The sequence below is a fragment of the Phocoena phocoena genome, chromosome 10, assembly GCF_963924675.1.
Source record: "Phocoena phocoena chromosome 10, mPhoPho1.1, whole genome shotgun sequence".
Lineage (NCBI taxonomy): Eukaryota > Metazoa > Chordata > Mammalia > Artiodactyla > Phocoenidae > Phocoena > Phocoena phocoena.
In genome coordinates, this window is record NC_089228.1 from 8,223,311 (window position 1) to 8,250,065 (window position 26,755).

General features: G+C 46.3%; 1 protein-coding gene across 1 annotated transcript in view; it reads right to left on the bottom strand.

Moving 5' to 3' along the window:
• Positions 1 to 25,047, bottom strand: part of LMCD1 (LIM and cysteine rich domains 1) — a 57,759-nt gene extending 32,712 nt beyond the window's left edge. The window contains exon 1 of the mRNA XM_065885112.1: positions 24,901 to 25,047. Coding sequence (XP_065741184.1) covers positions 24,901 to 24,942 — 42 coding nt within the window. The 5' untranslated portion in view covers positions 24,943 to 25,047. The remainder of the gene's footprint in view (positions 1 to 24,900) is intronic.
• Between the last annotated feature and the right edge of the window lie 1,708 nt (positions 25,048 to 26,755).

Sequence of the window (26,755 nt, forward strand, 5' to 3'; positions counted from 1 at the left end):
AGAAAGGTGGGTGGCACATCCTTCAATGTCGTATGGTGGCAATATGACATTTTCTCCACCCCACCCCATCCCTGCAGGGATTATCTAGAGAAATTTACTTCTTGCTATCCTTAGACTCGGTGAAGTTCCATGTTAACATGTAGCTTTTTGTCCAGTAGAGATACCGATACAAATAGTTTCTGTCCTTTTGAAAAAGACGACCCCAAGGGTTATGGTTGATGGTCCTGCAGGACATTAACTAGTTATGTACCTAAGCTATCAATCTTGTCCTAACATTAAATTACCTAGGAACCCCTAACTCTTCAAATGCTTTTTGAACTGCTCTAAATAGCTTACTGGTTCCTTCATTATATAATGAGTTGAATATAATCTTTGCTAAGTTTCATTTTATAGTTGCCCAAGAATCATGCTTTTACCTCTTGAAAACTGTATCTTAACACCGTCACATGCCCTCCTGACTACCCATGGGTTTGCTTTTTGAGCTGGGGCGTTCTGAACTGACACTAAATTCTCTTCCAAGCCAAGTATTCTGACTTGTCTTTTACAGGTAAACTCTATAAGCATACCTGTGTTACTGGTCAATGTGCTTTGTTACTTAAAAACGTCCCTTTTCCCCCGGGGTCCCAGGAGAGAAGGTGTAGAGACCTCTTCCTTAACAGTGATGACACCCCTGTGAGGTATAGTCATTATTCCCAGTCAACAGGTGACATAGGCCCGTGAGTCTGAGAGAGGAGAAGCACCTTGCCTCTTCAGAATGGTCTGGACTGGAGCCCCTCCGGGGAAGGGCGGTCTCCTTAGTCTGTCCTTATTTGTATTATAACTTTAAGCAAAACTGTTTTGTCTTTCCTAATGGTCATGATTGTAGCTAACATTGCTTGAGTACATCTTATGTGCGGGGCGTACACCAAGCATTTTCATATTTAATTTAAGCTTCTTGATGAAGCCACCAGAGAGGCACTTTTAGTAACCTCATTTTTCAGGCGAGGAAACAGGCCCAGAGAGGTTATGCCTCCGCTTCGAGATCCAATAGCCAGTAAGTGACGGAGCCAGGAAGTGAAACCATGCATGTGTTACTTCCTTGCTATGCTCTCCTCGACTGTTCTATGGCACCTTCCACCACAGGTACAGCACTTTAGAGTTTACAACGTGTATTCACATCCCTTATCTCACTTGGTTTTCACAACAACCCTAGGATGTCAGTATCTTGCATTTGCCTCAGGAGGAAAACAAGCTCACAGAACTGATAAGGTACAATGCTCTGGACATGATTCACACTCATGTCTTTGGAATCTAGGTCCTGTGACTTATTACCGCACTGGGCGTATCCAGACCCCAGACAGCCTCCCACGAGCTTAGCCTCTTAGCCTTGACTTGGGGCCTCGGGCCACTTGGGTCCAAGGGGGTGGGCAGCGTTTCTGGAGGGATGGGAGGTCCTGGAAGGGTTAGGGGCAAGGGCAGTAGGACAAGGTCATGCTCACCTTGGTTTCAGGATTTCTACCAATTAACCCTGTTCTGCTAAATAAAGTGTAGATGTTCAAGGCAACAGACAGGCTTCAGTGGGAGAGGTGGCAGCCAGAGGAGAAGGAGAATCAGAACCACGGGCAGTGCCTATGGGAGAGAAAGCCAGGCCCTGGCTTCACCTAGTTTATCTGCCCTGCACTGGAAGCCTGAAATGACTGCTGGTCACGAATGCATAGGACCAGGCCAGGGAGCTGGCACTCACTGAAACTCTGACTGAAGTTTACGTTTTAACTTAACCCATGCACTATAGGCCATGTTAAGGAACCTTTTCTAGATATTTTGGGGCCCGTACACTGACTTCTGTAATAACTCACATAGATATACAATTACAAATGCGATCCATGCCAGGAAGGAGAAGGATTTGACCTAGTCTGTGTGTGCGCGCACGTGTGTGCGTGAAGCAGCGCTTCGCAAGTTAATCAGACACCCTGATTAGCATACAGATCACCTGGCACCTGGCTAGTGTGCAGATTCTAGTCTAGCAAGTCCGGGGGGAGCCTGATATTCCATAGTACTCCCGGTCTCCCAGAGGAAGCCAGTGCTGCTGGTCTGGGGACCATACTTGGAGTAGCCAGGGACTCCATCAGTGGTTCCCAGACTTGTCTGCCCATTAGAATCACCTGGGGATCTTTTCGCACTTCCAAAGCCTAGGCTGAATCCCAGAGCAGTTTAGCTGCAATCTCTGGGGATGGACCACGGGCTGTAGGCATTTTTGGAAGTTCCCCAGGGGATTTTAAAGTGAAGACAAGTTTGGGAACATCCAGGCCTCACCACTGGGCCCTCAGCTGTCCAGCGTGGACTTGAAGGCTCTCAGATCCTTGGCTTAATGTCTCCCCCTCCCATACTCCACTCGCAGACCACCACCCCCTCCAATGTGAGTTTTTACAGGCCGCCTGAATTTTATTGTTGTCCTTTCATTTTGGTCCCATCTGCCCTGGCACAGGCCTGCCTCCCAGGCTTCCTTGCCAAATGCAGTAACTTTCTTAACAGCCACGCAGAAAGGAAACCACACCCTTCCTCTTCCTTTAAATTTCACTGGCTGCCTGAAGCCCCTCGGGGGCTCTCACGGATCCTGAGACCCTCTACCAGGCCTGAGGTCAGGGGTGGTCCTCCCCCTGCCCACCCGGGGCCAAAGCACAGGCTGAGGGGTCGTGCCAGGTGGAGGAGCCCAACCTGGCTATGGCTTCAGGTCTTGGCCAAGAGAACCCTGTGTCCCCAAATAGGAGAGGAAAGACTGGGATGTGTAGCCCAGACCCTGGCGGGTTCTGTCTTTTATTCCCTCCGCCTTAAGAGGACTGGCTCAGAACATGGTAGCCACAGACAAGAGTGTGCACAACCGAATGCTGGCAGTCTCTCTCCTTTTCCAAATTTCCATCCTGCGCCATCTGACCCACGCTCTCTATGATGACGTGTAAGTCACCATGGAGACAGGTTTGGATAAAGTGCCCCCTAAAACCACAGCGAGTCCCAGAAGCAGAAGCAACATCCTCGTCTACATTAGAGGTCATATCTGGGGGCAGTGTGTGTGTGTGTGTGTGTGTGTGTGTGTGTGTGTGTGTCCAAATCTACTGTTTCTCCCCACGTTTGCTGCTTGGGAACTTCTCTTCCTCTGTCTGGACAAGCACGGATGTGAAGAAGTCTCTCCAATTAGGAAAAGAGACTCTCTTTTCCTAAATTGTGCAATGAGGATAAAAATGCATAGACTAAACAAATTCAGATGAGCCCTACTGATCTAGTGCTTAGAATTCTGTGCATGGAAAACTTTCTTTCTGGTTTTAAAGACCAATCCTATTTAAAGTGACAGAAAAGGAAAACATTGGGTGGGCGACGAACTGATTGCAGAAGTGGCTGAGTTGCTAGTATTTTAGGGTAAAGACTCAATTATTTTTCCTATTACATGTGTGTGTTGAAATTTATCCCATGGACTGGCTGTGGTTGGAAGAGTTAGTCTGAGGGATTTAGCTCAGGGTGTTAGGAGTGTCTGGTGTCCCAAAGAAAGTTGTTAACAAATGCCCAACAAGAGTACTTTTCACTCCTATGAGAAATGGTGTTTCATCTGGGTTTTGTTTTGTCCATCAAGATAGTTTGTACAGGTTCAGCTCTAGGAGAATTTGGGGTAAAATATACCATGTTCTCCTTTGCTGTCTTTTTTTTTTTTTAAGTTGAATATAGTTCCCTGTGCTATACAGTAGGACCTTGTTGTTTATCCGCTTTATATACAGTAGTTTGTACCTGCTAATCCCAAACTCCTAATTTATCCCTCCCACCCCCTTCCCCTTTGGTAATCCCAAGTTTGTTTTCTATATCTGTGACTCTATTTCTGTTTTGTAAATAAGTTCATTTGCATCATTCTTTTTTAGATTCTACACGTAAGTGATATCATATGATTTGTCTTTCTCTTTTGGACTTGCTTCATTTCATATGGTCATCTCTAAGTCCATTCATGTTGCTGCACATGGCATTATTTCACTCTTTTTTATGGCTGAGTAGTATTCCATTGTATATATGTACCACGTCTTCTTTATACATTCTTCTGTCGGTGGACACCTAGGTTGCTTCCGTGTCTCGGCTATTGTAAATAGTTCTGCTATAAACATTGGGCTGCATTAATTTTTTGAATTAGAGTTTTCTCTGGATATGTCCCCAGGAACTGTCCCCTTTCTCTCAATACATCCATGTTTAACAGGTAAAATTAAGTTAAGATCAGGGTGGCCAGGAAGGAGCATTGAATTCACGAGTGCTCTAGGGCACGTGAAAGGTGAACAGGAAGCATGGCGGGCCCAGACCCTTTGTGGGGTAAGGAGCCTGCTCCTTCTGTATCTCCCACATCAGCTGTCCCTGAAGTGGGTCCCAATCATCTACTCAGGCTCCTCGATGAGCATGTCCCAGGAAAGTTCTAGAAACCACCATCCAGTTCCTCTTCTTGCTTCCTTGATTTTCCTAGACTAGGTCCCCTCCCCCCTCCCCCCTTAAGTTCCTGACCGCCATATACAACCATTTACAGAATGTTTCTGATAATTGTAATCACTTATTTGGTTCTGTTCCCCTCCGGGGGAGGAAATGATCGGAGATCCCCATGGTTCGCATCATGTGTGAACAAAAAGGGTTAATCTGGCTATGAAAACCAAGTAGGAAAACAAATCCATATGTGGACAGGGAGATATAAAATGAAAGCCTTCTCTGTTTAAGACCCTGCTTTAGCCTCCCCTCCCCCAACCCTTGTCAGAAAAGCCTCACTGATTTGAGGCTGGTTCCAGAAAAGCACGAATGCCCAGACCCCCTGCCTTTGGGGTGGCTGGTTCTAAAACCGCACTCCACCCCCAGAGCTGACCCCACGCTCAACCGGCTGCCTCCTGGAAGTTTCCCCCCGATGAAAAACGAATTATTGCCGTCGTGATTGCCTCAGCTATCTGGCCTGCTTGGCTGAGTCTATTAGTAATGTCTGCCTTGTACCACATCATCACTTGGCAGGACGGTGCGGACACCGAATGCTCAGGCAGCCACGATAGGGGATTATCTACCCCTTTTTTCTTTGCCTTCTTTCTGTCTGCCTTTTCGATAACTTGACTCTTCTGTGTTTTTAGCACTTTCATCAAAAAATAATCCAAGAGGCGACAAGACTCAAATCAGGACATTTTTCAAGGGTTGGCAGCTCATGGAAAGGCCTGACAGTAAGGCTGTTTGGACCGAGTCGCTGTAGCAATTCTGTGAACCAATTGAAGTGGCAGGGCTCCTCTCTCAGCTGGCACCACCAGAGCCCTTGCAAGGGAGCAGCCTTGAAATATTCGCAGAGTATCCTTTATTACCTTTCACAGGTGATGGGGCTGGGGTCGCTTCGAAAAAGAGCAGTTCTGAGGCGGGGGGCAAAAAAGTCCCATATCCTAAATTCAGCCGCTGACGGCTGGGGGCTGGATCTGTGTGACAGCTATGGAAAATCTAGGGAGTCGTCAGCCCCGGCCCAGGACTCTGACTCCTTTGTTTAACATTCTATTGGCAGGGCGGAAAGCAAACCAGCCTCTTGGGCTGCTAGCTTCTCGCTGATAGCTGATGTTTACGTGTGGTTGTATCCAAAGCGGGTCCACAAATCTTCTGTGTGGGGGACCCTGCTGGACTCAGGTGATAGGATTTTTAGGACTGAACTCTTATTTCCCTTTGACTCTAGCTCCCTTTCAACCAACTGCAGACGCTGCCCAGGGTACCGTGCCTAGCGCATCGCCAAGCACAGACAGATCAAACCAGCCCGGGGGCAAAACCCTTCTCTCCCGTTTTTGAGAATCGCCCGTTTCTAGAAAAGCCCGCCCATGATCTGAACATGTCGCTGGCTGCTTACTTAGTCAATGTGAGGAGAGGTCCTCCTGCCTCTCGCCCCGCCCAACCCCCCCGACTTTTTAATGGACCTTTTGAGACACTCAGCTTCCCAGAGCATGCGCACTGTTTCTTCAGCTGTGAAAGGGATTTCCACAGGGCAGGAGCTGACCTGGCATTTCTTGCCTAACTTAAGTGTTTCCAGAGGCTCCGACACAATCTTTTTTTTCCTTGGAGTTGTCTTTTTTCTTTCTTAGATAGGGCCTGCCAGCTTTGGGGGAGATGGAAGTAAAGCCCTTGCTAAGCCCCTTCCTCAGAGCCAGAAGTTATCCAGTCCTCCTGGGAATCTTATTTACAGGTTTACGAAGTAGCTCGGGGTGGGGGTGGGGGGGGGAGTTGAGATAAAAGAAAATAAAGTCCTTGCAGGGAGTCTTTATTGCCCCCCGCCCCTTTCCCAAATGAGAGCAAGCTTGGTGCCCCCAGGTTACCCTCGGAAGTGAAAATCTCGCTGGCTGCGTGGTTCTTAGGTTTGGACCCTTAGTAGACTCTTCCTCAAGTGTAAAACTGTAAGCTTGAGGCTGGCAATATTTACTCATTATATCTCTCCAGTTTTCCTACGACTCTCCTGATTTTAGAGGCCTGATGTCTCGAGAACAGCTTCCTGTAAGGGTGTAATTTGGGGTGTGTGGTTGTCTGCATCTGAATTCTGAACTTGCAGCATCACTGAGCTTTCCAAGGATAACACACTGTTATTGGGGTTAATTTTGGAAACGGGGCGGGGCACTTAGCAAACCAAATTGGAGAATTTTTTATCTTGCCTATCTGAATCTTAAAATCTTAAAAGGAAATGCGCGTGTAAATGTACAACTCTGTTATTAAATGTCTGAAGGCTTTGCTTATATAAATGATTCCTGCTGGGAATCTCACGGTTAACGTATAGGACAAGGGAAGCATTGAGACACACGTTTCCTTCAGCCAACACTGGTGCCTTGATGGAAAAAAGCACTTGTGTTTTTGGGTGGTGTTTTTCATGAGACATTTTCTTGGTTTAAATCAAGTATCCTTCTTATAAATGACTTCTCTCTTCTCTCTTTATTGCTATTAAAACTAACATTAAATACACTTTCAAATATTTCATCCTTTCCTTGATTTTCCCCCTACATAAAGCACTAGTTGTCCATGCTCTATAGAGTTGAATTCAGCGTTTATAAAAACCTGACACGAGAAAATCACTGATTCTTAGAAAGGGAAACACCTTAGAGAGGGTTTAGGCCAAGTTTTTCACTTTTATGAAGCAGAAATTAGCAGATGGTCATTCACTTTGCCACTTTTCAAGGTCCCACCTTTGAAGGTCATGGAACACAATGAATATGTAAAATCAGAGATACTGAAGCCAAGTTCCTTTCCAGAAAATTATCTCTGGAGTAAATTTAGAATTATTCATTTAACCATATGCCCTAGAAAAGATGCCAAATTCCTCTATACCTCTAAGCCAGCCCATATGCAGTTCCCTCTGCTTGGACCATCTTCCTCATCTCTCTCCCTTCACCTAACACACTCCTGTTCGTCCTTTAGCTGCCCCTATCACAGGGTCTTAGAAAAGGCTGTATCTTGTACTTCTCTGTGGTACCCATCATGATTGTAATTATTTAATCATGGATATAACTCTTTCATGTCATTCTTTCCTGCTGGGCCGTAAGTTCTATGAGGGCAGGGTCCCTGTGTCTAGTTCATTTCTGTATCACCAGTGCCTTTGGCAGTGCCTTGCACATAGTAGCTCCTCAATAAACATGGGTTTCAATAGCTTCCTTGGTAACGCTTGCTTTCAGTTGCCTTCGAGCGATGCTTCTTGGTGCCGTAAAAGCTAACACATGATAGAGATCTTCCATTTGAGGCGGCTGTCTGCAGGACAAGTTGGAAGAAGGTCCACCCTGGTTTCCTGTGGTTTCCAGAATTCTAGCCTCCCCTGGTCACCCAACCTGCCTGGGCAGCCATTCTCCGCTCCCCTCACTTGCTCCCCTCCCTCCTCCAAGGTTCCAGCACTGGCTCTGGTCTCCCCTTGGTTCTCAGGATGCTTCTCTCTTAGGCATCAATCTGCTCAAACGGCTTCAACTCTTCCCTCTGGCTCTTGGCATCATTTCCAGGAGTGTGTTCAGCTCCTGCAAACTCTCTGTGGATCGACTGATGGAACTGCCAACTCACCTCCTTTGCCACCCAAACCCACTGGTTCTCCCACGTTTATGGAATCCCTGCTCATCCAGTCACCTGGACCTGCAGTCTGAACCCTAGTCAACTGCTGGAAGAAATGCTCTTCTTACCGGGCGGAGGCTGGCTTTTCCTCCTTGAGAGGCCCATTTCTAGTTTGTGTCACCCCTTCTGTAGTGGACCCCAAAGGTAGGAGATGTTGCCCTGATGGGAGGACCAATATCTGAACCTTCTGGAAGGGGACTCACTAGAAGGAGAGAGAGTCAGACTTCTCTAGAGAAACTCAGAATGGAGCAAACGCAGGCTCGTCCATGAAACAGAACATATACAAGCACGGGGAACTTGTGAAAACTCAGGCCAATCGGGAGAGTCACCAAGTTCTGCAGACTTTCCTTGGCATTTCTAGGCTTGGCCCATTGCTTCGCAACAGCCCTTCATCTGCTCCTGCCCTTGACGTGATGCGCCGGCGGAGTGCTGGCGGAGCACCATACATGTTGGAGTTGAACCTGAACTCCGGCTGCTTTCTTCACTGCCTGTGTGACCACGGTGAGCAGTTCCTGCTCTCTGAACCTCGAGTTTTTAAATGCATCATCTTTAAAACGGATAATTCCTACCAGCTTCATGGGGTTGTTGTGAGAATCCAGTGTGGTAATTTATATAAGAGATACTGAAAATTGGCAAGTGCTGTAGAGATCAGGTATTATGAAGTATTAGGTGTTTATGAAGCCCTATTTCCTTCTTCCTAAATCCTATCCTCAGTATACCATTTGTGAGATTGTTTACTTATAATTTTTCTTCAAACAGATCACTTTTAAAAAACCTATTTCTTAAAAAAAACCTTTATCCCTAAAATGTATAAAAATAGGAATTAAGCCACAGACCTAGAAAACAAATTTATGGTTACCAAAGGGGAAGGGCGGGGGGGAGGGATAAATTAGGAGTTTGGGATTAACAGATATATACTATTGTATATAAAAGAGGTAAATGACAAGGACCTACTGTACAGCACAGAAAACTATATTCAATATCTTGTAATAACCTATAACAGAAAAGAATCTGAAAAAGAATATATATATACACACACGTGTGTGTGTGTGTGTGTGTGTGTGTGTGTGTGTATAACTGAATCACTTTGCTGTACACCTGAAACTAATACATTACAAATCAACTATGCCTCAATAAAAAGTTGTTTTGAAAGAATAGGAGGTAGCCATAAAAAATACAATAAATATGAAACAACAACATTAAATTCTAGTTAATACTCTTGCCGTTGTAAAGCTCTGAACCTGAGGACCACTCTCCATCTGTTCAAAGTGACACTGGGCAAGTGATGCAGGTGTTAAAGCCATTTTAGCACCAGGTGCAGAGTTCCTCCTGGATATAATCCAAAGGATGAAAGAACTGAAAAGGGAGACAAATTCTGACTAATGTGATTCAACATTGTTAATGCATGTCTGGGTACCAACTCAATGCATCTGTACCCAACAGGTTCATGGCTCATAGTCCTGGAACCCTGTAAACATGTTCGATATAGATGAGAAATGGTTTAGAGGGAAGACGGGGACCTGAACATTTAATTCATGTTCATCACATTAGCTGTGTCACTGTGGCAATTTACTTCATCCCCCTGAACCTCAGTTTACTCATCTGTAAAATAGGACTTGCGTAAAGATTAGGAAGAAACTATGTAGCACGATGCCTGGCACGTAGCCTGTGCTTGATAAGTGCAGTTAATATGCCAAGTGCAAGGGCAAGGCTTCCGTTTTTGCCCCACATACCAAGAGCAGAACTGGTTCAAGTTTCTGGTGATTTGGTTCCGAGGAGTATGGAATGACTAATAAAAGTGAGGAGAAAATGTGGGGCCATTTTTCTACTCACAGAGTAAAAAAGAGAATTAAAGTGATTAACTGGACCATTCAGATCTTCAAAAGATGGGAAGAAATAGCAGCCAACAAAGCAATTTCACCCAGCGGAGCTCTGAATAGGCTTATCTACTCTTTCCAAAAAGCGTTCATGGTCAGCACAGTGTCAAAGGCTGGGCTAAAACTCTAAAGTACCGAGAGGTGTTGATATTAAGCATTTTTAAAGAAGGGAATGCCGACTCTGAGCCTTCAGGATGAGAAGAAATATGATGGGTCCAGGGCCCTTCTCAGAATTTCTTGCACTTCAAAGAGCATATGCTTGGCAGTGATTCTGCCACTTTCCTGAGTTTGTTAACGTGGCTGAGGGAAGGCAAAACTCTTAAAATCCACACAGATGGAACTTTTCCACTGGCTCTATTTTGGTATAAATATTCATTAAGGACTAGAAACTTAAAGTAGATATCGGCCTGAGCTATGAGTGGTTTGGACTAAATTTCAGCCAGTTTTCAGGCGTCCCTCTGGATCTTATCTCTCAGGAGGGCCAACCCTTCTGAGATGCGGCTGCCGTCGCTTAGAGGTCCCAGCCAGCTTCCTCCCCAGATCAGAGAAATCACTGGAGTTTGGTCTCAAGAGACTTCCAGCCAGAAACAGGGGGCCTCAAGGTTCAGATGAAGGTTTCAGTTTGTTGTCTGAAGGAAGGAAACAAATGAAAGCTTGGCTCATCTGCCATCTTAAAGTCCATCCTTTTATAGATGAGTTTGAAGGAGGATAATAAAACTTGGGACCAGACTTCAAAAGTTCTGAGTCTGCTTTGGAACGGTGCCTTCCCCATCCCCCTCAAGAAGGTTTTAGATTAAGCAACGTGTATGGGGCTGTGGAAGAGGTTAATAGTCTCACCTACTCTATTCCATGTCTGTCTGTGTCCTCCGACCCCATCTTCTCTCTCCCCCTTTCTATCCTCTCAGGATTCCTTGTCTCTGTCAGGAAGGAGAACCAACCTGCTCTCACTTCTTTTGATACCTTTCCTTCTCTCTCCTGTATCCTGATTCCATCCCATTTCCTTTTCTGTCCGTAATATTACTGAGCCCTTACTGTACGCCAGCCTTTCTGCGGTGACACAAAGGAGAATTAAGACACGATCCCTGCCCTCAAGGAGCTTACTAATGGAGGATGTAGGGACAAAAAAGATGTTACGGGACAGGAGTTAGGCGGGTGGGACAGTGGTAATGTGTTCCGGGACCATTTGGGAAACTAAACGTCCATTCAGTAGGAGAGCAAAATCCATGCTGGGAGTTCAGAGGAGAGAGAACTTTGTCTGCACTGCCGGCTTCATGGAGGAAGGGCACTGAGGAATGGATGGGGCTTTGGCCCATGGAGAAGAAGTCCTTTTAGTATGCGAGTGAGGAAGAACAAGTGTTTTCAGGGAAAAATTGACAGATCAGGATGGGTAAACAGAAGGTTGTAGTGATGGATAAGGCTGAACAGGGCCCCATCACGCAGAAACTTTAATGCCAGACTAAAGTCACTGGAGAGATTCTAAAGTGTCCTAGTGGCAGCTCCCTGAAACAAAGCTGTCTGTTACAGTGGTACCTCCCCGGGGCTGAAGCAAGAACTCAGCCCTCAACCTCTTTGTGCCCACATCCTTCTGCTTGAATATGCAGCCCTTTCCAGTTATTTGTCAGATATTGCCTTGATTATTTTCTAACAGTGCTTCAAGGTAAAATTTACATGCAGTAAAAATTCAGAAATCCCACGTATTCACTTGAGTACTTTATATGTATATCCCCTGGGACCACCATCCAGATAAAGAACACTTCCTGTGCTCCAGAAAGTTCCCTCATGCCCCTTTCTAGTCAATAACAACCTCTTCTTAGCCACTGTTCTGACTTCCGTCACTGTAGATGGGTTGTGCCTGTTTTTGAATCTCACGCAAATGGAATTAGACAGTAGGTCGTCTTTTGAGTGTGAGTTCTTCTGTCCAACTTATTTAAGATTATCCGTGTTGATGCATATATTAGTAGTTGTTTTAATACTAAGTAGTTTTCTGTTGTGTAGATGTAAAATAATTTATTTATTCATTCTCCTGTTGATGAAAGTTTGAATTATTTCCAGAGTTTGGCTATTATGAATAAAACTTCTCCAACTACTCTTGTCCAAGTTTTTTGGTAGACATCTGTGCTCCTTTCTCATGGATATAGACCCTGCTGGGTCACAGGGTAGGTGTATGTTCAATCTTATTAGAGGTTACCGAACAGTTTTCCAAAGTAGGTGTGTCATTTACATTCTCCCTGGCAATGTATGTGAGTTCAGCTGCTCCATGCCCTTATAACACTCGCTCTTAAATTTATTTATTTATCTTTGGCTGCGTTGGGTCTTTGTTGCTGCGCACGGGTCTTCTCTAGTTGTGGCGAGCGGGCGCTACTCTTCATTGCGGTGCACGGGCTTCTCTTGCTGCAGAGCACGGGCTCTAGGCGCGCAGCCTTCAGTAGTCGTGGCGCACGGGCTTAGTTGCTCCGTGGCATGTGGGATCTTCCTGGACTAGGGCTGGAACCCGTGTCCCCTGCACTGGCAGGTGGATTCTTAACCACTGCACCAGCAGGGAAGTCCCTCAACACTTGCTCTTGTCAGTGTTTAATTTCCTCCTTCTGTAGGGTGTATAATGCTATCTCATTGTGCCTTTAATCTGTGTTTCTCTGATGAGTCATGAGGTTGAGCACCTTTTCCTACACTTATTAGCCATTTAGACATCTTTTTTTGTGACACGCCTATTGAAGTCTTCACCTATTAAGAAAAATGGATTGCTTTTTCAAAACTATTGATTTATAGAGGTTATTTATCTATTTTGGGTTATAGTCCTTTGTCAGATATATGTACTATGAATATTTTCTCTCTCTGGGTTGTCTTTTGATTCTTAGTGGTATCTTTTAATGAAATCGAGTTAATTTTGATGACCAGCTTTTGTATTTATTTACTAAGCATTCTCTCCAGATGCAAGAGTCATAAGGATATAAAACTTAGACTATTTTCTTACTGTTCTAGCGTTCCAAAGAGTAATAAGCTATGACAACGTTGCAAATCATCTCTTAAAGCTTTTCAGAAAGATATTACCCTATTTACCAAGGTTTTCTTCTTTTCCTTCATAGCTGCCTCTGATTTCCTATTACCCACCCCCAACCCTTACTTTTGATCAATCAGGTACTTTGCATGTGGAACAGTGCTGATTTTTCATGAGTGTTTATGATATGGGTTTGGAGTTCTTCCCTTAGTGATTTAAAATTTCCTATTTCCTTTCACTTGACATGTCTTTCCACTTAAAAAAAAAAAAACTCTCTTCCAAGGAACAGGATAGTTTGGTGGCACAGAAGTGGCCTTCCCTATTGGGTGAGGATGGAAGTACCTACCTGGAGGAGGTGACACACGTCCCAAAACTGATGCCAAAACAAAAAGTGGGGGCTGTCTGTGGGCCATGTCACTCAGTTAAAAGCATATTCTAGGCCTCCCAGCAGGTAGGAAGTAAGCCAAGAAATAGATGCTCTGACCTCAGTCTTGACCAATGTGTAGGACTTGGTCAGTGAACCAGAACCAGAATGTTAGAAAAACGTGGCCATTGCATCCTTGAACTAAGGAACTGAGAAAACAGAGAGAACCAATGGGGAGTGGTGGGAAGTTGCAGAGAGAGAGAGATTTTAGCTCAACATAAGAAAGAGCTGTCTAATAATTAAAGGGGTTCAAAAAAACCAGATCTCTTGACGAAGTTTCAGTGCTTGCCAGTGGTTCTTACAGCATCTGGCGCTCTGGTTCGTCTCCCATTTAAGGTTTTGGATAGGCTACTTGGACAAAATAGTTTTGGTTTTTTTTTGTTGTTTTTTGCGGTACACGGGCCTCTCACTGTTGTGGCCTCTCCCGTTGCGGAGCACAGGCTCAGGACGCACAGGCTCAATGGCCATGGCTCACGGGCCCAGCCACTCCGCGGCATGTGGGATCTTCCCGGACCGGGGCACGAACCCGCGTCCCCTGCATCGGCAGGCGGATTCTCAACCACTGCGCCACCAGGGAAGCCCAGACAAAATAGTTTTTAAGTCTTTCTGAACCTGAGATGCTAAGACACCCTGAATTCTAATCCTAGCTCTTCTACTAATTACCTCTGTGACCTTGAGCACATGACCTAACCTGCTGGATCTCTCTCCTTCTTTGTTAACAGGGAAGTTGACCCAGGGAACCTGTAAGGCTCGTTCTACCTCTTAAAAATTAATTCTAATTGCTGAAATATACAGTATAACAATTATTCAAATAAGGATATGATGATTTCCTTTGTGATGGTCTCAGCCCTGGGCTGGGTCCAAGGAAAGGTACAGGGTGGTGACAAGAGCCGTTCTAATTAGCGTGAATCTTAGTGTAAGGTGTGTTTTCTCCACAGGCTGTTTGGGCCTGTTGGCTGTGAATGAGGACAGACTCGAGGAAACACAACTTTTCCATCAAACCTCACCTCTTTGTCAGATCCTTGCAAACACAGGGATGATCCCCAGAATTTCATTTTCCAGATAACTGGCAGGGAATCATCTGGGATTTTTATCCCCCCTCTGTTTAACGTACCACAAGCAACTGAAAAAAATCAACTGACAACACTCATCCCAGTGGCGTTTTGATATCCAAACCATATGGTTTTCATTTTGAGGGATCACCTGCTCAAAAACATGGCAAGAAGAGACCCACAGTCTCAGACCAAGTCAGAAATCTGAAGAACGGAGCAAAAGGAATTGTTTTGATGCAAGAGTCTGGCTCTCGTTACTCAAGTCTCCATATTTCGAAAGGCTGATTTTCCTCCTCGCAGTTTATCAAGGAATCCTCTGTAGGATTTCTTTTCCTCTAATTACCATTTAAATGACTTGGGAATTGGAAGGTGAATAAAACATGGGGTGGACACACCATCCTACGGTCAGTCTTCTGAATTGTGTTTTCACATTCTGCTCACAAGGACCACGTGCTGAATTTTGCAGAGGGTGTGTGTGTCTGTCTGTCTGTCTGTCTGTGTCTCTGTGTGTTCCTTTCTTTCCATATATGTTGCATATCCTCAGTTAACTTTTTGTTCCTCACAACACAAATCTACATCTTCCTGCAAAACTTCGAACTGACTGGGGGTGAGCCTGCTGGAACTCCTTTGCTGAGCTTAGGAGTCTCAAGCGTGCCAGCTGGCCGGCTCTGCTATCCTATCACCCCCAGGGGTTTTGGTTGAGAGGCGAGAGGAACAAGTTCTCATACGAGAAAGTTACAAGACATGCCTGACGGATGGATGGATACGTAGGAATGTATTTCTCTGTAGTTCAAGATGGGTGATATTCCCCAAATTAGAAATCAGATCAGATGGAGAATAGGCGTCTCAGACTTGGAACGCATAAAACTGGCCTGTGACCCGATCCCATTACTCATTCATCCTTGTCTTTCAACACGCAGCTCAGATGCCGCCTCCTCGGTAAGCGTTCCCCGACCTCCCCAGGTGAGGTTAAGTACTTCCTCTTCTGATCTCCCTCACTCCCTCGATTGTACCTCTGATCAAGGCCTTTGGCACTGCTTTGGTTCTCTGATGGCCAGACTGACTGTTCTGTCTCTCAAACCATCAGCCTCTGGGATTTCTTTCCTTTTTACTTCTCCGCTTCCCAGCTCAGTCCCTGGCTTATAATAATTACATGGAATACGTGTTTGCACAGAATAAATTCTTAAAGTCAGCCAAATCAGAGGTGGGTAATAAGTGTCATCAAGATAATGTTTCCATGCTCTTTACCATTTCACTCTTATTGGCTGTTTCAATAGTGATGATAATTCTTGTGTAACACACATTCATAAGTTGTCAAATACTGTGTTAAGAACTTAATAGATTATTGTTGTGACGACAATTTTTCGGCCCACTTTACAGATGAAGAAACTGAGGCTTAGAGGTAATGTGATTTATCCAAATAGGAAACACGTGGCAGAGCTGGGATTTGAACCCAGTTTGTCCATTCTAAGGACCTCAGATCTCAATCCACTATTATTGTGTGTGTACATGTGTTTATATATGCATACATGTGTATATTTGCACACGCATGTGTGTAGAATACCGTTAAAGCTTTATGTCAACAGAAGTCTTAATCTATTTGAGCCCCTTTGTCTGATATGGAAGTGTCCCTTCTCAGAACCATGTTTTAAATGCACAAATTAAAATATGTAGGATTACAAAGGAAATGAATATTACTGAAATTTACCAATATATAAAAACAAATCTGTAATTTAGTAACATACGGGCCTTTGTTAAATTAATTAACAAGACCAGCCGTGGATTTAATTACTGTTATTTCAGAATGAGGACAAGCATGAGCGGTATGCCCGGCATTTCTCTTGGCTGTAATAGGATTATGAAAACATCAGATTTCCATCGGTATGAAGGGAACGGGGTCTATTTCCAGTTATCATTTTCTCACTTAAATTGTCATATACAAAAACAAAACAAAAAAAGGCATAGGGGATGCTGAACTGCCAGGGCTTTTGTCTTCATTTATAATGGAAGGAAACGCTATATTTCAGTTAGAGGTTGGGTATATAAGGATGCAACAGTTTTCTTAATTTACGTCCCCCAATTCTATCCACGGATCCCTGGTTAAAAACCTCTCCTCTATCTACTAACAAGATTAAAAACAAAATCTCCCTCCCAGACTTCCTCTAAAATAAGCCTCAAATGCTGACCCCTCCCCCCATCAGAGCCAGCCCCCTCAACAAGGACACTGGTGGCCACAGGGCCAAAGCTGGGGTGGGGAGCACAGGTGTGCCTTGGCAGGTGGGTGGCTCTCTTCCAGGATGAGGGCAGGGCTGGGCTCCACGTTCCCTCCACCTCTTCCAGTCAGAGGATTAGCCAGGACAGTCACCTTGGTGGGCAGCCTCGTGAATCAGTACGTGGAAATGCCTCTTAGTCATATAGCCCAAATAGACGCTACCTTCTTAAGGCAGGTTTCTTATGGGGCATTAGTCAGCTCAGAGCTCTCACCCCATGCTCCTGCCCTTTGGTGCCTCTGACACCAGCACCAGGAAGGAGAGAGCCTGGGGTGTTGAGCTGCCTGAGAACATGGGCTGAGCACAGACAACCGGTCTACCGCCAGTGGCGAGGGGGCTGACGGGGCCGCTGCTTACCGGTGGTACGTGAGAGCTGCCAGTAGCCCTTGCCTGAGACTTCTCTTCACTCAGTGCTCTGTTTAAAATGCAACAGCTGGGGGCAGAATTGTCATACTGTTACACTGTCACTGTTACACTGTAGAGATGACTGAGGTTGGGAGTGGCTCAGATGTGTGCAGTGCTGAAATCTGAGGGTAGACAGCGAAAGAGGAGGAAGAGGGGTGTGTGTGTGAGATGGGGGAGGTCAAGGAACACACAGAGTGAAAGAACACTGCCGTTATTTGGTTCTTCTCTTACCGTAATGTAAAACACATTGCACTGGACTCAAGTTAACATGGCAGGAACCAAAACTTTCTTATTCATTGCCCTGTACTGAGTGCTCAGCACATAACAGGTACTAAATAAATATCTGCTAAATGAAGAAATGGGTGACTGTTACCCTGTCTTATAAGCAAGACATCCGAGGCCTTGGCGAGGGTAAGTGCCTGGGTCAGATCACCCAGCTGGGGCTAACGAGTGGTCTCAGCCAAGGGGAGGGCTGCTTTTTGCAAGTGTGGCAACCACACACCCAAGGCAAATTGTTGCCATTGTCATGATTTTTGCAGATGATGTGACCAGAGTCTATTTATGGCCAGGTCTAAGTTTAGCTACAAAGAGCAGGTCCTGCAGTCTGATACCTTAGAAGCCACCTGTGACGTCAGTAAGCTGAACTTGGTCTTCCACGTTCTACCACTTAACTACCTATGGGATTTCTGCACTGGGCTGATGAGAGGGCATACCAATAGCAGGAGGCAGTATTATTTTCAGAACGTACTATGCATCCAGGCACTTTACCTGCTTTATCTCATTAGACTCCTGCTTAAATATAGCACTGTTATTAATTCTCTTTCTCAAATGAGGAACTAGAGGTCCAGAGAGGACAAGCAACTTGGTTGCAGACCTAGGAAATGTCAGAACTACGTGTCACATCTAGATCTCCATGCTTGCAAAGGCTGCATGTTTAGCCACTTCTCCAAATGGCCTCTGAACCATGTGGCCAAAGCTACGTTCACAGCCAAAATGTTCACCTGACCTTCTGAGCTTTGAAGGTATGAGGGGGACACGAAATCAGGGTACCATGGCCATGGAAGTGACAGAAGAGAGAAGATACCCTTTTCTCCTTCATTCTTAAAAGATGCTGTGAGTCAGTGCATCTCTGCTGTGTCACATGTAAATTTTGGATGTGACATTTCCCCCCCATGTCCCATCTGTCACATGAAGAGATTGACCAAGCAGATCACTAGATCTGTCTCAGCTCTTTTATATAATGATTCCTTCACATTTTCTCCAAAGATTAATTTTAAGGACCCCATGTTTTAAAATAGGAGGAGGAAAAAAAAATCAGTCCATACACATATCATGTGGATTTGAAACAGCCACCATGGGCTGGACCGTGGCACTAACTTTGTCCTTCAAAAGAGTGACTTGCCAAATACAGCCTTTGGTTTCTTCTCCCTCGGCAATCTTATTTCCTTTTAAAGCATGTCCTGTGGGGGCTTGGGCTGTTTTGCTTGGTCCTGATTCCCGTGTTATTGGGTAGACCGTGAGTCAGGCTGACCAGGCACGTAGAGATATACATTCCAGAGGCCAAGCTTATCCCCAGGATAGAATTTCCTGGAAGCTCTGGAACTTGGATCTCTAGGATTTTTTTTTGTCAAGTATCATTGCTTCTTCAGTAATTTCTGGATAATATTGTATGATTCTTTAGATTGTCTCTTTACCAGCTTTCTCTCTAGACAGTTCTATCAGACTTCTAGAAACCCAGGAAGGGAGAAATCTAGAAAGTCCTTCTTCTCTACCTGGGAAATAGCTTTGACTTGGCGTGGGTGATGGTATACACGTGGTCGTGGCCGAGAAATAGCAGAGAGGCACAGATGCCTGGTAACCTTTGGCAAATGCTGGGCCATTCCTGAATCACACTATCAGTGTGTAGGAAGACCTTGATCTCTGTGTGAAGCCTGTAGTAATAATCCTAGTCCTTCACCAGATTTCTGCTTCTGATGAAAGCCTCTGGTTTCCTCCTGTAGTGGAAAGAGCTTCAGTTTTGGAATCAGAGAAGACCGGGTATGAGTTCTTAACTTGTCATCATATGATCTTAGGCAAGTCATTTAAACTCTTAGCATTCATTCACTCATGTGTAAAAAGGATATTAATATTTTTGCACAGTAGTCCTAAAGGCGAAGAGAGATAGGATGTGCGAAGACATCAAGCATCCCGAGTGTACTCAAAAGACATCTTTCCTTCCTTTCTTGTGCCTTTCCCCAAACTTGTCCATCCTAACAGAGAACAGATGAGTCTTCCTGCAGATCCTTAGGGGACAAGAGCCCAAATGGATGATGAAAGTAAGACCAGCACATCCTTTCTGAGAAAACATGTAAACGCTTCTCATATAAAAGAGCAGACAGCGAGCAACTGGATTTCCACATCAAATATTTAGGCTTGATACGAAATACAAGTTTCTGCCACTAAGAGAGTCTTGGCCCACATAGGAGACCTGACTTCTTGTTTTACTCTTTCTAGAAAAGCTATCTAGACAGCATTTCTGGAGCATCTGCAGATCTGTGCCATGGATATGTGCTCAGCTCCCAGAATGGGTTCACGATAGCCCCAATGTTGGGTTCACGATAGCCCCAATGTTGCGTTAAGGAAATAGTTCGATCTTGAGGGTCTCCTGTACAAGTAGCTGGTGGCCCTGTATCTGGTGGAGTCATGGCAGCTGCCAGCCAGATCCTCTTCCTATTAGCAAATGAAAGGGAAGAGGGGGATACTTCCAAACAAAGCCACTTAGAGAGCAGCAGCTGTCTCTTCTTTCTGGAGGTCCCGAAAAGCTGTTCCCCAATTCTGCTTTCAGTGGAACTGAGTTTTAGTCCTGTTTTCCCATAATCATGTGCTATTTGGGAGACACTGTGGTATCCCGGAGAGGTCAGCGGACTGCAGGGGGAACGAAGCCCAGTTCTCATTCAAGGTCGGCCACTTCCTAGGGAAAGTGACCTACCCAAAGTCACCGGTAAGTGCTTGCGGTTACTGTAATGACTCGACCCCCGACCCAGCCAGGAAACTTCTCTTATGATACATATTTAAATGGTGTCGGATGGACACTGGGGAGATAAGAACTCCCAGGGTCTGTGCTTATCAGGACAGATTTCCACTTTATTATACAGACACTATTTTGAATGTGCAAGTTGGAAGGAAAGATTCTCCTTGCCACAGTCAAATGGAATACCTCTTGTGGAGCCCAGTTAACCCTAGTCGGGGGGGGGGGGGGTGTTACAGGAGGAACTATTCCCTGAGTTCTCTGCTCCTGACTTACCCTCACCGTAAGTAGCAGGAGCGGAGATGGGAAAGGAAGATGCACATGTGAGTCTGTGCACCTGTCCCTCCTTCCTGGTCCCCAGGCCTTTGCTGAATCTAGCCCATTCTTTTTCTCCCTCATCACCTTTAGTCAGTTAACATGGAGAGAAGATCAAACTACGGGAAGATCCGTAAGGGATACCACGGGATCCAGAGGGGAATACCAAAGTCATTTTTCCCCTGTCCTGCCTGTAGAACTGTTGGTAAGCCCTGGGCCGGGAGAAGGCCTTGGAGCTGAGATGGCTTAGAATAAAGCCAAGACATGATCTGTGAGGTACCTTTCCCTGCCTTCCACCACCTCAGGGGGTGGATGCATTGGTGAAAGTCAACTGTCAACTGCAACCCCATATATTCGGACGTGTCTGCACAACATGACAAGCCTCTGCAGCTTACAAGCAGTGGCTTCAGCATATGTTTGGGGAGATCTTTAAGAAGGACTTGGATAATTTCTTTCTTTCTTTCCTTTCTTTCCTTTCTTTCCTTTCTTTCCTTTCTTTCCTTTCTTTTCTTTCTTTCTTTCTTTCTTTCTTTCTTTCTTTCCTTCTTTCTTTCTTTCCTTCTTTCTCTCTCTCCTCATTCTCTCTCTCTCTCTCTTTCTTTCTTTCTCTTTCTTTCTTTTTTTTTTTTTTTATATGGCTCTCTTTGGGCCAAGTTGCTTATACACCTATGGGCATGTATCCAATGGCTTGGCTATTAAAGTCTTTAAGTGACAGCTTAATATATTTCTAAGATGGAGGAAGCCAAGGACAATTCTCGAGGAGCCGTGTTGATGTTGGATCGGCTTGCCCAGGCAGTGTGCCAGCAGTTTTGCACGCGGCAGGAACTGGAGGTGAAAGCAGGAAGGGCTGAATTATGGAGGGGAGGGCAGAGCTGGAGGACAGGAAAGCCAGGAGGGACGTGATGTGGAGAAGCGTGGAGGGGGACGCCCAGCTGAACCTGGCAATGCACTAGGATGAACCATTCTTTCATGCTCCTCTGACATGGTGCTGAGGGGTGAGAGATAGAACCCTCCGGAGCCGGTCCACTCACAGTCAGCAGTGAACATGCTCTCTGATCTTTTAGTTCTAGTCCTTTCCAAACTCCTGCAAATGGCTCTTTGGCAGCCAAGGGGTCTGTATTCTTACAGAGCCTAATGGGCCCTGGCCCACCTTCTTAGCAATCTCAGAGAAGGGGCTTGACCTGTCTGGGTCTCAGTTTCCTAATCTATAAAGTGAAAAGAGCTCTGTGTCTGCTTCCAGGCCTACCATTCCAGCACTCCAGAGTGAAATGCTCAGTGACTGGTGATCTCTGTTATGTAAGCAGATTTTGTATCTCTTGGGCTAGAATGAAGACAAGGTCATTGGTCATTGCTGTAGGTTATCAAGGCTGAGCAGCTGGCTTTCGCTCAGCCGAATGAAAATTAGTTACTCCTCAGATGGGCCAGTCAGCTGAAGAAAAAAGAGCACGTCCTTCATTCCCCAGAAGACTCCTTTCAGCAATCACACACCCACTGAAATACACAACCACCGACAGTAACAATGGCTAAATCTATTTGCGCTCATGTGCTGAGTCCTTTGTACGCATCAGCTCATTTCATGATCACGGACCCCTTGGGAGGGAGATGCTTTTAGTGTCTCCCAATTTTCAGATGAGGACGCAGACTCAGAAGCTTACCCGAGAGCACACAGCTAGTAAGTGGTGGAGCTGGGATTTGAACCCAGATCTGGTTACAAGAATACTAACCGCTTAATAAACAAGAGAAGAACACATCCACAGTGGTGGTTGATTCCACCAAGAGAAATGGCATTTGGCCTTCCAGGCTTTTTGTTACCAGGGCATGGTGGCTAGTTTCTGATTCTCAGGGAAACTCTCCATGCTAGGAAACCTCTTTCCCAGTTGAAAAACAAATTATGACTCAAGAGCCGCCAACGGGAGCATTCGACTCAGCACAGATGAGAGGGCGTAGGGAACTATTTCTACGCCCTGCCACGAACTATGGATGTGACCCACGGCCAGTCCCCCTGTCTGCCCGGAATTGGACAGATGGTCTCAAAGCCTACTCCAGGTTTGGGATTTTATGTTCTGTCTCTTGAAGATTTTTTTTCTGACTTTCCAGCTGCTAGGGATTCCCTGCAGCACCCATCCCTTTGGGGGCAGGGCAGTGGAGTCAGCTTGTAGCCCATCTGAAGTCATTTCTCATTTTGTAAATAGGTCCCTTGAAGCTCTCAGGGGCTATGAAATTGTTTCAGAATGCCTAAGTGTGATTATGCCTCCTGAAGCCAAATGTTAGCAAACCCCCCCGCTGTTGCAGATTTTGAAAGTAAATTATGCAATAAAAGTTGTACAGCAGGCTGTTGACGTGACCCAGTGTTTAATCACCGCTGTACAGCTCAGGAAGTACAAGCTTTTACAAAAGCAAGTGGAGCTTTCCCCCCATTCCCTTCCCTTTTCTTGACTTTCTGAGTTGATGACATGGGTTAATCAACCAAGTGGTCATCCTCCTCTGTCACAGTCCCAAAGGGTAAAAATCCCCACCCTTTCATCTCTACCCACCACATTCTTCCGCTAAGCCTGTAATTGGATCTAAACGGAAAATAAACGCTTTGCAGGCCAAGGAAGTTGGCACTAGAGGGTGACAGGTCGGAGACTGTGTTCCACCTCTAATCCGGATAATCACACGCTCCCATGCAAAGGAAAGTAAAAGCAAGCCTTCCTCCGAGTGGTGGCCGGGGCTTGTGCTGAGGAGGGGTGTTCCGTGTATCCTGTTTCCCTTCACCCACTCACCGTCCACTAGCTTGTAGTAAAACCACCGCGAACCATGTGATTTTCCAGTGGACAGTGAGACGCTGCCCCTTTAGCTCTGAACTCTTTTACCTTGGCTGAATTTGGGGAGGGAGTTCAGACACACAAATATCCCGGTTGCCGCCACAAGTTAGAAAACAGTAACGCACAAATTGTACTGTCCGAGAACACCATGGTCTTAGCCCGTTCACTTGTAGTTGATCGAGTCCTGCTGTGCGTGGCGTGCTGCATCAGGACAGAGATGAGCGAGAAAGGTTTGTCCTCCAGGAGTTTACAAAGGTGGGTAGAGAAGTGAGAGCAGTGCGCGCCTGACTCACTGGAGGTAGAAATTACCGGGTATCTTACCAAGGTCTAACATGCGGTGAGAATTCCAAAGGAGGAGAAATGACTGGATTCTGCACATAGTCTGGCAAATGCAATGGGGGCAGGTACATTCCAGAGAGATGCCCTGATGAAGTCTGCCCTGGTGTACACATTCAGAAGGGTCTGATGCACTGCTCTGTATGCGAGTCTGGGGCAGGCCAGCCATGCAGTGGCGTAGCTGTAAATCAGATGCGTGAATCCTGCACCTCTAAGTGGCTGGCTTGCATCTTGATTCTGACATAGGTTTTTTTTTTTTTTTCCCTTCTCATTCTACTCCTGCACCCCCCCTCCATCCCCCCCGCCCCCCACGCCTCTGGTAACGGCAAATGTCTAAAGAGGAATTTGCCCTGTAAGACCAAGTTCTCTTTGGGAGATGACCCTACAGGGTACCATCGCTGTTACTGCTTCTGTGAGGGAGGTGGGACCTATCATCCCTCCATGGGAAACAAGGGAACTGAGGCTCAGAAAAGGGACTCGGTTATTGTGATGCAGCTAAAAGGTGGCAGGGCTGGGGTTTCGATGCCAAAGGTTTTCCTTAGGCTTTGCTGCCTGCTGGGAGCAACTCTCTGTGACGCTGGGCCTCAGCTTCTCCACTGGTCTAGGCTGTCTCTCGGCTTCCTTCCAGCTCACAGGTCCTCTAAGCCTCCGGCCTGTGCCCCCTCCCAACTGCCTGCAGGTGCCCCCTCCCAACTGCCTGCAGGTACCCGTAACTGGCGGTGGTTGGAGCTAGGGCACAGCTGCAGGCCCCTCAGGCAGTAATTCACCCGTGACCTTCTGGGCTCCCGGCCAGCCCTTCTTGAAAGGGAAACGTGCAGACCCTGGGGACAGAAATTAGTTCCCCTGTGCTGGAATTGCTGCCACTGCCAATATCACCAACTAAAGAAACTGGTGTGTGTGTGTGTGTGTGTGTGTGTCTCTGAAAAACACAAAACGCTAGGATGACAGCAAAAAGGGAGATTCCTTGTGAGTATATATAACCCCCTCCCCAAACCTTCACCTCAATCACAGGAGGGGGAAGGAAGGGTCTTTCCCCCCCACTACAGACCAGAGAATTACCATTTCAGAAAAAGTTTTACCTTATTTAAATTTTAATTAGCATCATCAGAGAACTAAGATCCTTGGCAAAAACTTTACACGACGGCCTTTAAGAGTAAAATTTGGGGGGGTGTGCCTGTTAGCTGAAACATGTATTCCCAGCTTTTCTATTTTCTGTTAAGTCTCGGAATTTAATGAATTTCCTTCTCCTTACTTCTAGGTAAGCCGCCTCAAACACAGAGGAGAGGGAAACGGGGAAAGAAAGAATCTGGGTAAGTACAGACAGATCGCAGCTCACCTTCTGAACTCCTGGGTTGAGGTCCATGGCCACCTTTGCCATCCTCTTCTGGGGTGGACAAACAGCGCCTGGCTTCTCAGGCAGAGGCGCGAGGGCGCGCAGCGGGGACAGTGGTGGCTGAATGGCCAGGATCGCTGGCCCAGGGCGAGCTCTGCTCGCAGCCCGGCGCGGCGGGGCCCTTTAATTGGAGAGCGGGACTCCCTCTAAAACCTCGCCAGCCAATCGGCGCGGGCGCTCGCGCTTGGCCAGCCAATCCCAGCGCGCGGCTCCCCCCTCCCTTCGGTTGGTCTGGGCCCGGCCGGGAGGCTGCAGCTGAGTGAGCGCTGCCCTTACGTCAGTGGGGCCGCGGCCCCTGCCTGCCCGGGCGGCGCACATCTGTCCCTGAGCGGCAGGAATCCGTCCCCACGCCCTTCTCCTTTAAAGGACAATGGGCAGAGGGTGGGGCGGGCCGCCGGCCCCGCGATCCATTCAGGTCAAAAGGGAGAGTGATCAAACAGGAAGGCTCGGGTATTTTTAGTGAGCTGGGTCCAAAAATAAATGCTGAGCTGTGTTCCCCTGCCCACCCTTTCTGCCTTGTGGTAGAGGGGTGGGCAGGTGGTATGCAGCAGCTTTGACTAAGCTGGCTAGCTTTTCCCAAACCTGGGCAAGTTTTCCAATCATCGGAGAGGAGGTGAGATGGCAGTGAGTTGTGATGTTTTAAACTTAATGTTTGTAAAGTATTATTCTGCCTTTTATAACTTGCTTTCGTGTCAGTCCTCCCCGTTCAGGGAGGAAGAGAACACTGTCCTGATTTTATAAGTGGCAGCGTGTACATCTTCACTCCTGTAGTCATATTTTCTCATTGTTATCTAGTAATCATCTCAGGTATTGCTATTGCTACCACGATAATGATGATGATTGTCACTCCCATTTAACAGATGAGGGAATAGGATCAGAGAGGGTCACTGGGACAAAGGCGAACTCTTCAGCAAGGCTTTAACCTGAGAGAGCGAGCCTGAGAGCTCATCTGGGGAGAAGGAACACAGGATAACAAGCCATAAACTAGGAAATTCATATTTTTTTAGAGTAATTGAGTCATGCGGGTCTGGACAAGCAAGATTCCATCTGTGGATTTCTCACATCCTTGGGAGGAAGTCTCTTGCAACATCTAACATCACAAGTCCTAGAAGACAAAATCGGCCAGGTCTCACTGTGTCATGCTGTCTGCCTATAATCCACAGCTATTAAGCCAGTTCCACAGACCTGGGTTCCCAGAGCCATTTTCCCAGCCTAGACAGAGGATTAAACACAGCCCTTTTTCACCTTTTTCCCAGACAAGAGAGTACTCTGTCGTGAGGTTTTCGTCCTGTAACCCACATTGGCAGCGCCCCCCTGCTGGAAACCAGGGCTCAAGTGGGCTAAAATAAAACCCGGCTGCAAGAATGCAGGGTGGTTTCAAAGTACGTCGTGTGGGACTGATGTGAGGGGACAGGGAAGCTGCAGGTCACTTTCTAGGGTTTTTTCTCTTATTGGAGATGCTTTCCTTCTTAAAGCCTCCTCCAGTTGGGTTCTTAACACATCATCCTCAGCAATCCCGAATCTTGACCCGTGATCCCAAGTTGTGGTTCTTTTTTCACATTCCTGGAAAGGGCTTTCTATCTGTGACTCCTTTTTTCCGAGACGCGGGATGATCTTTTTCTCCTTTCATGGATTTCCGCTCTGATTAGTGTTTGTCTCACTTGCTCCCACCTGTAGCCCCGACACCTAGCCCATGATTGATGCTCAGAACACATCTGGGGAATGAATGGAGGTTGCGTTCTGGCTTTGAACCAGCAGTGAGCTGGCAAGGTGGGACTGGGAGAGATGGCTCAGTGCC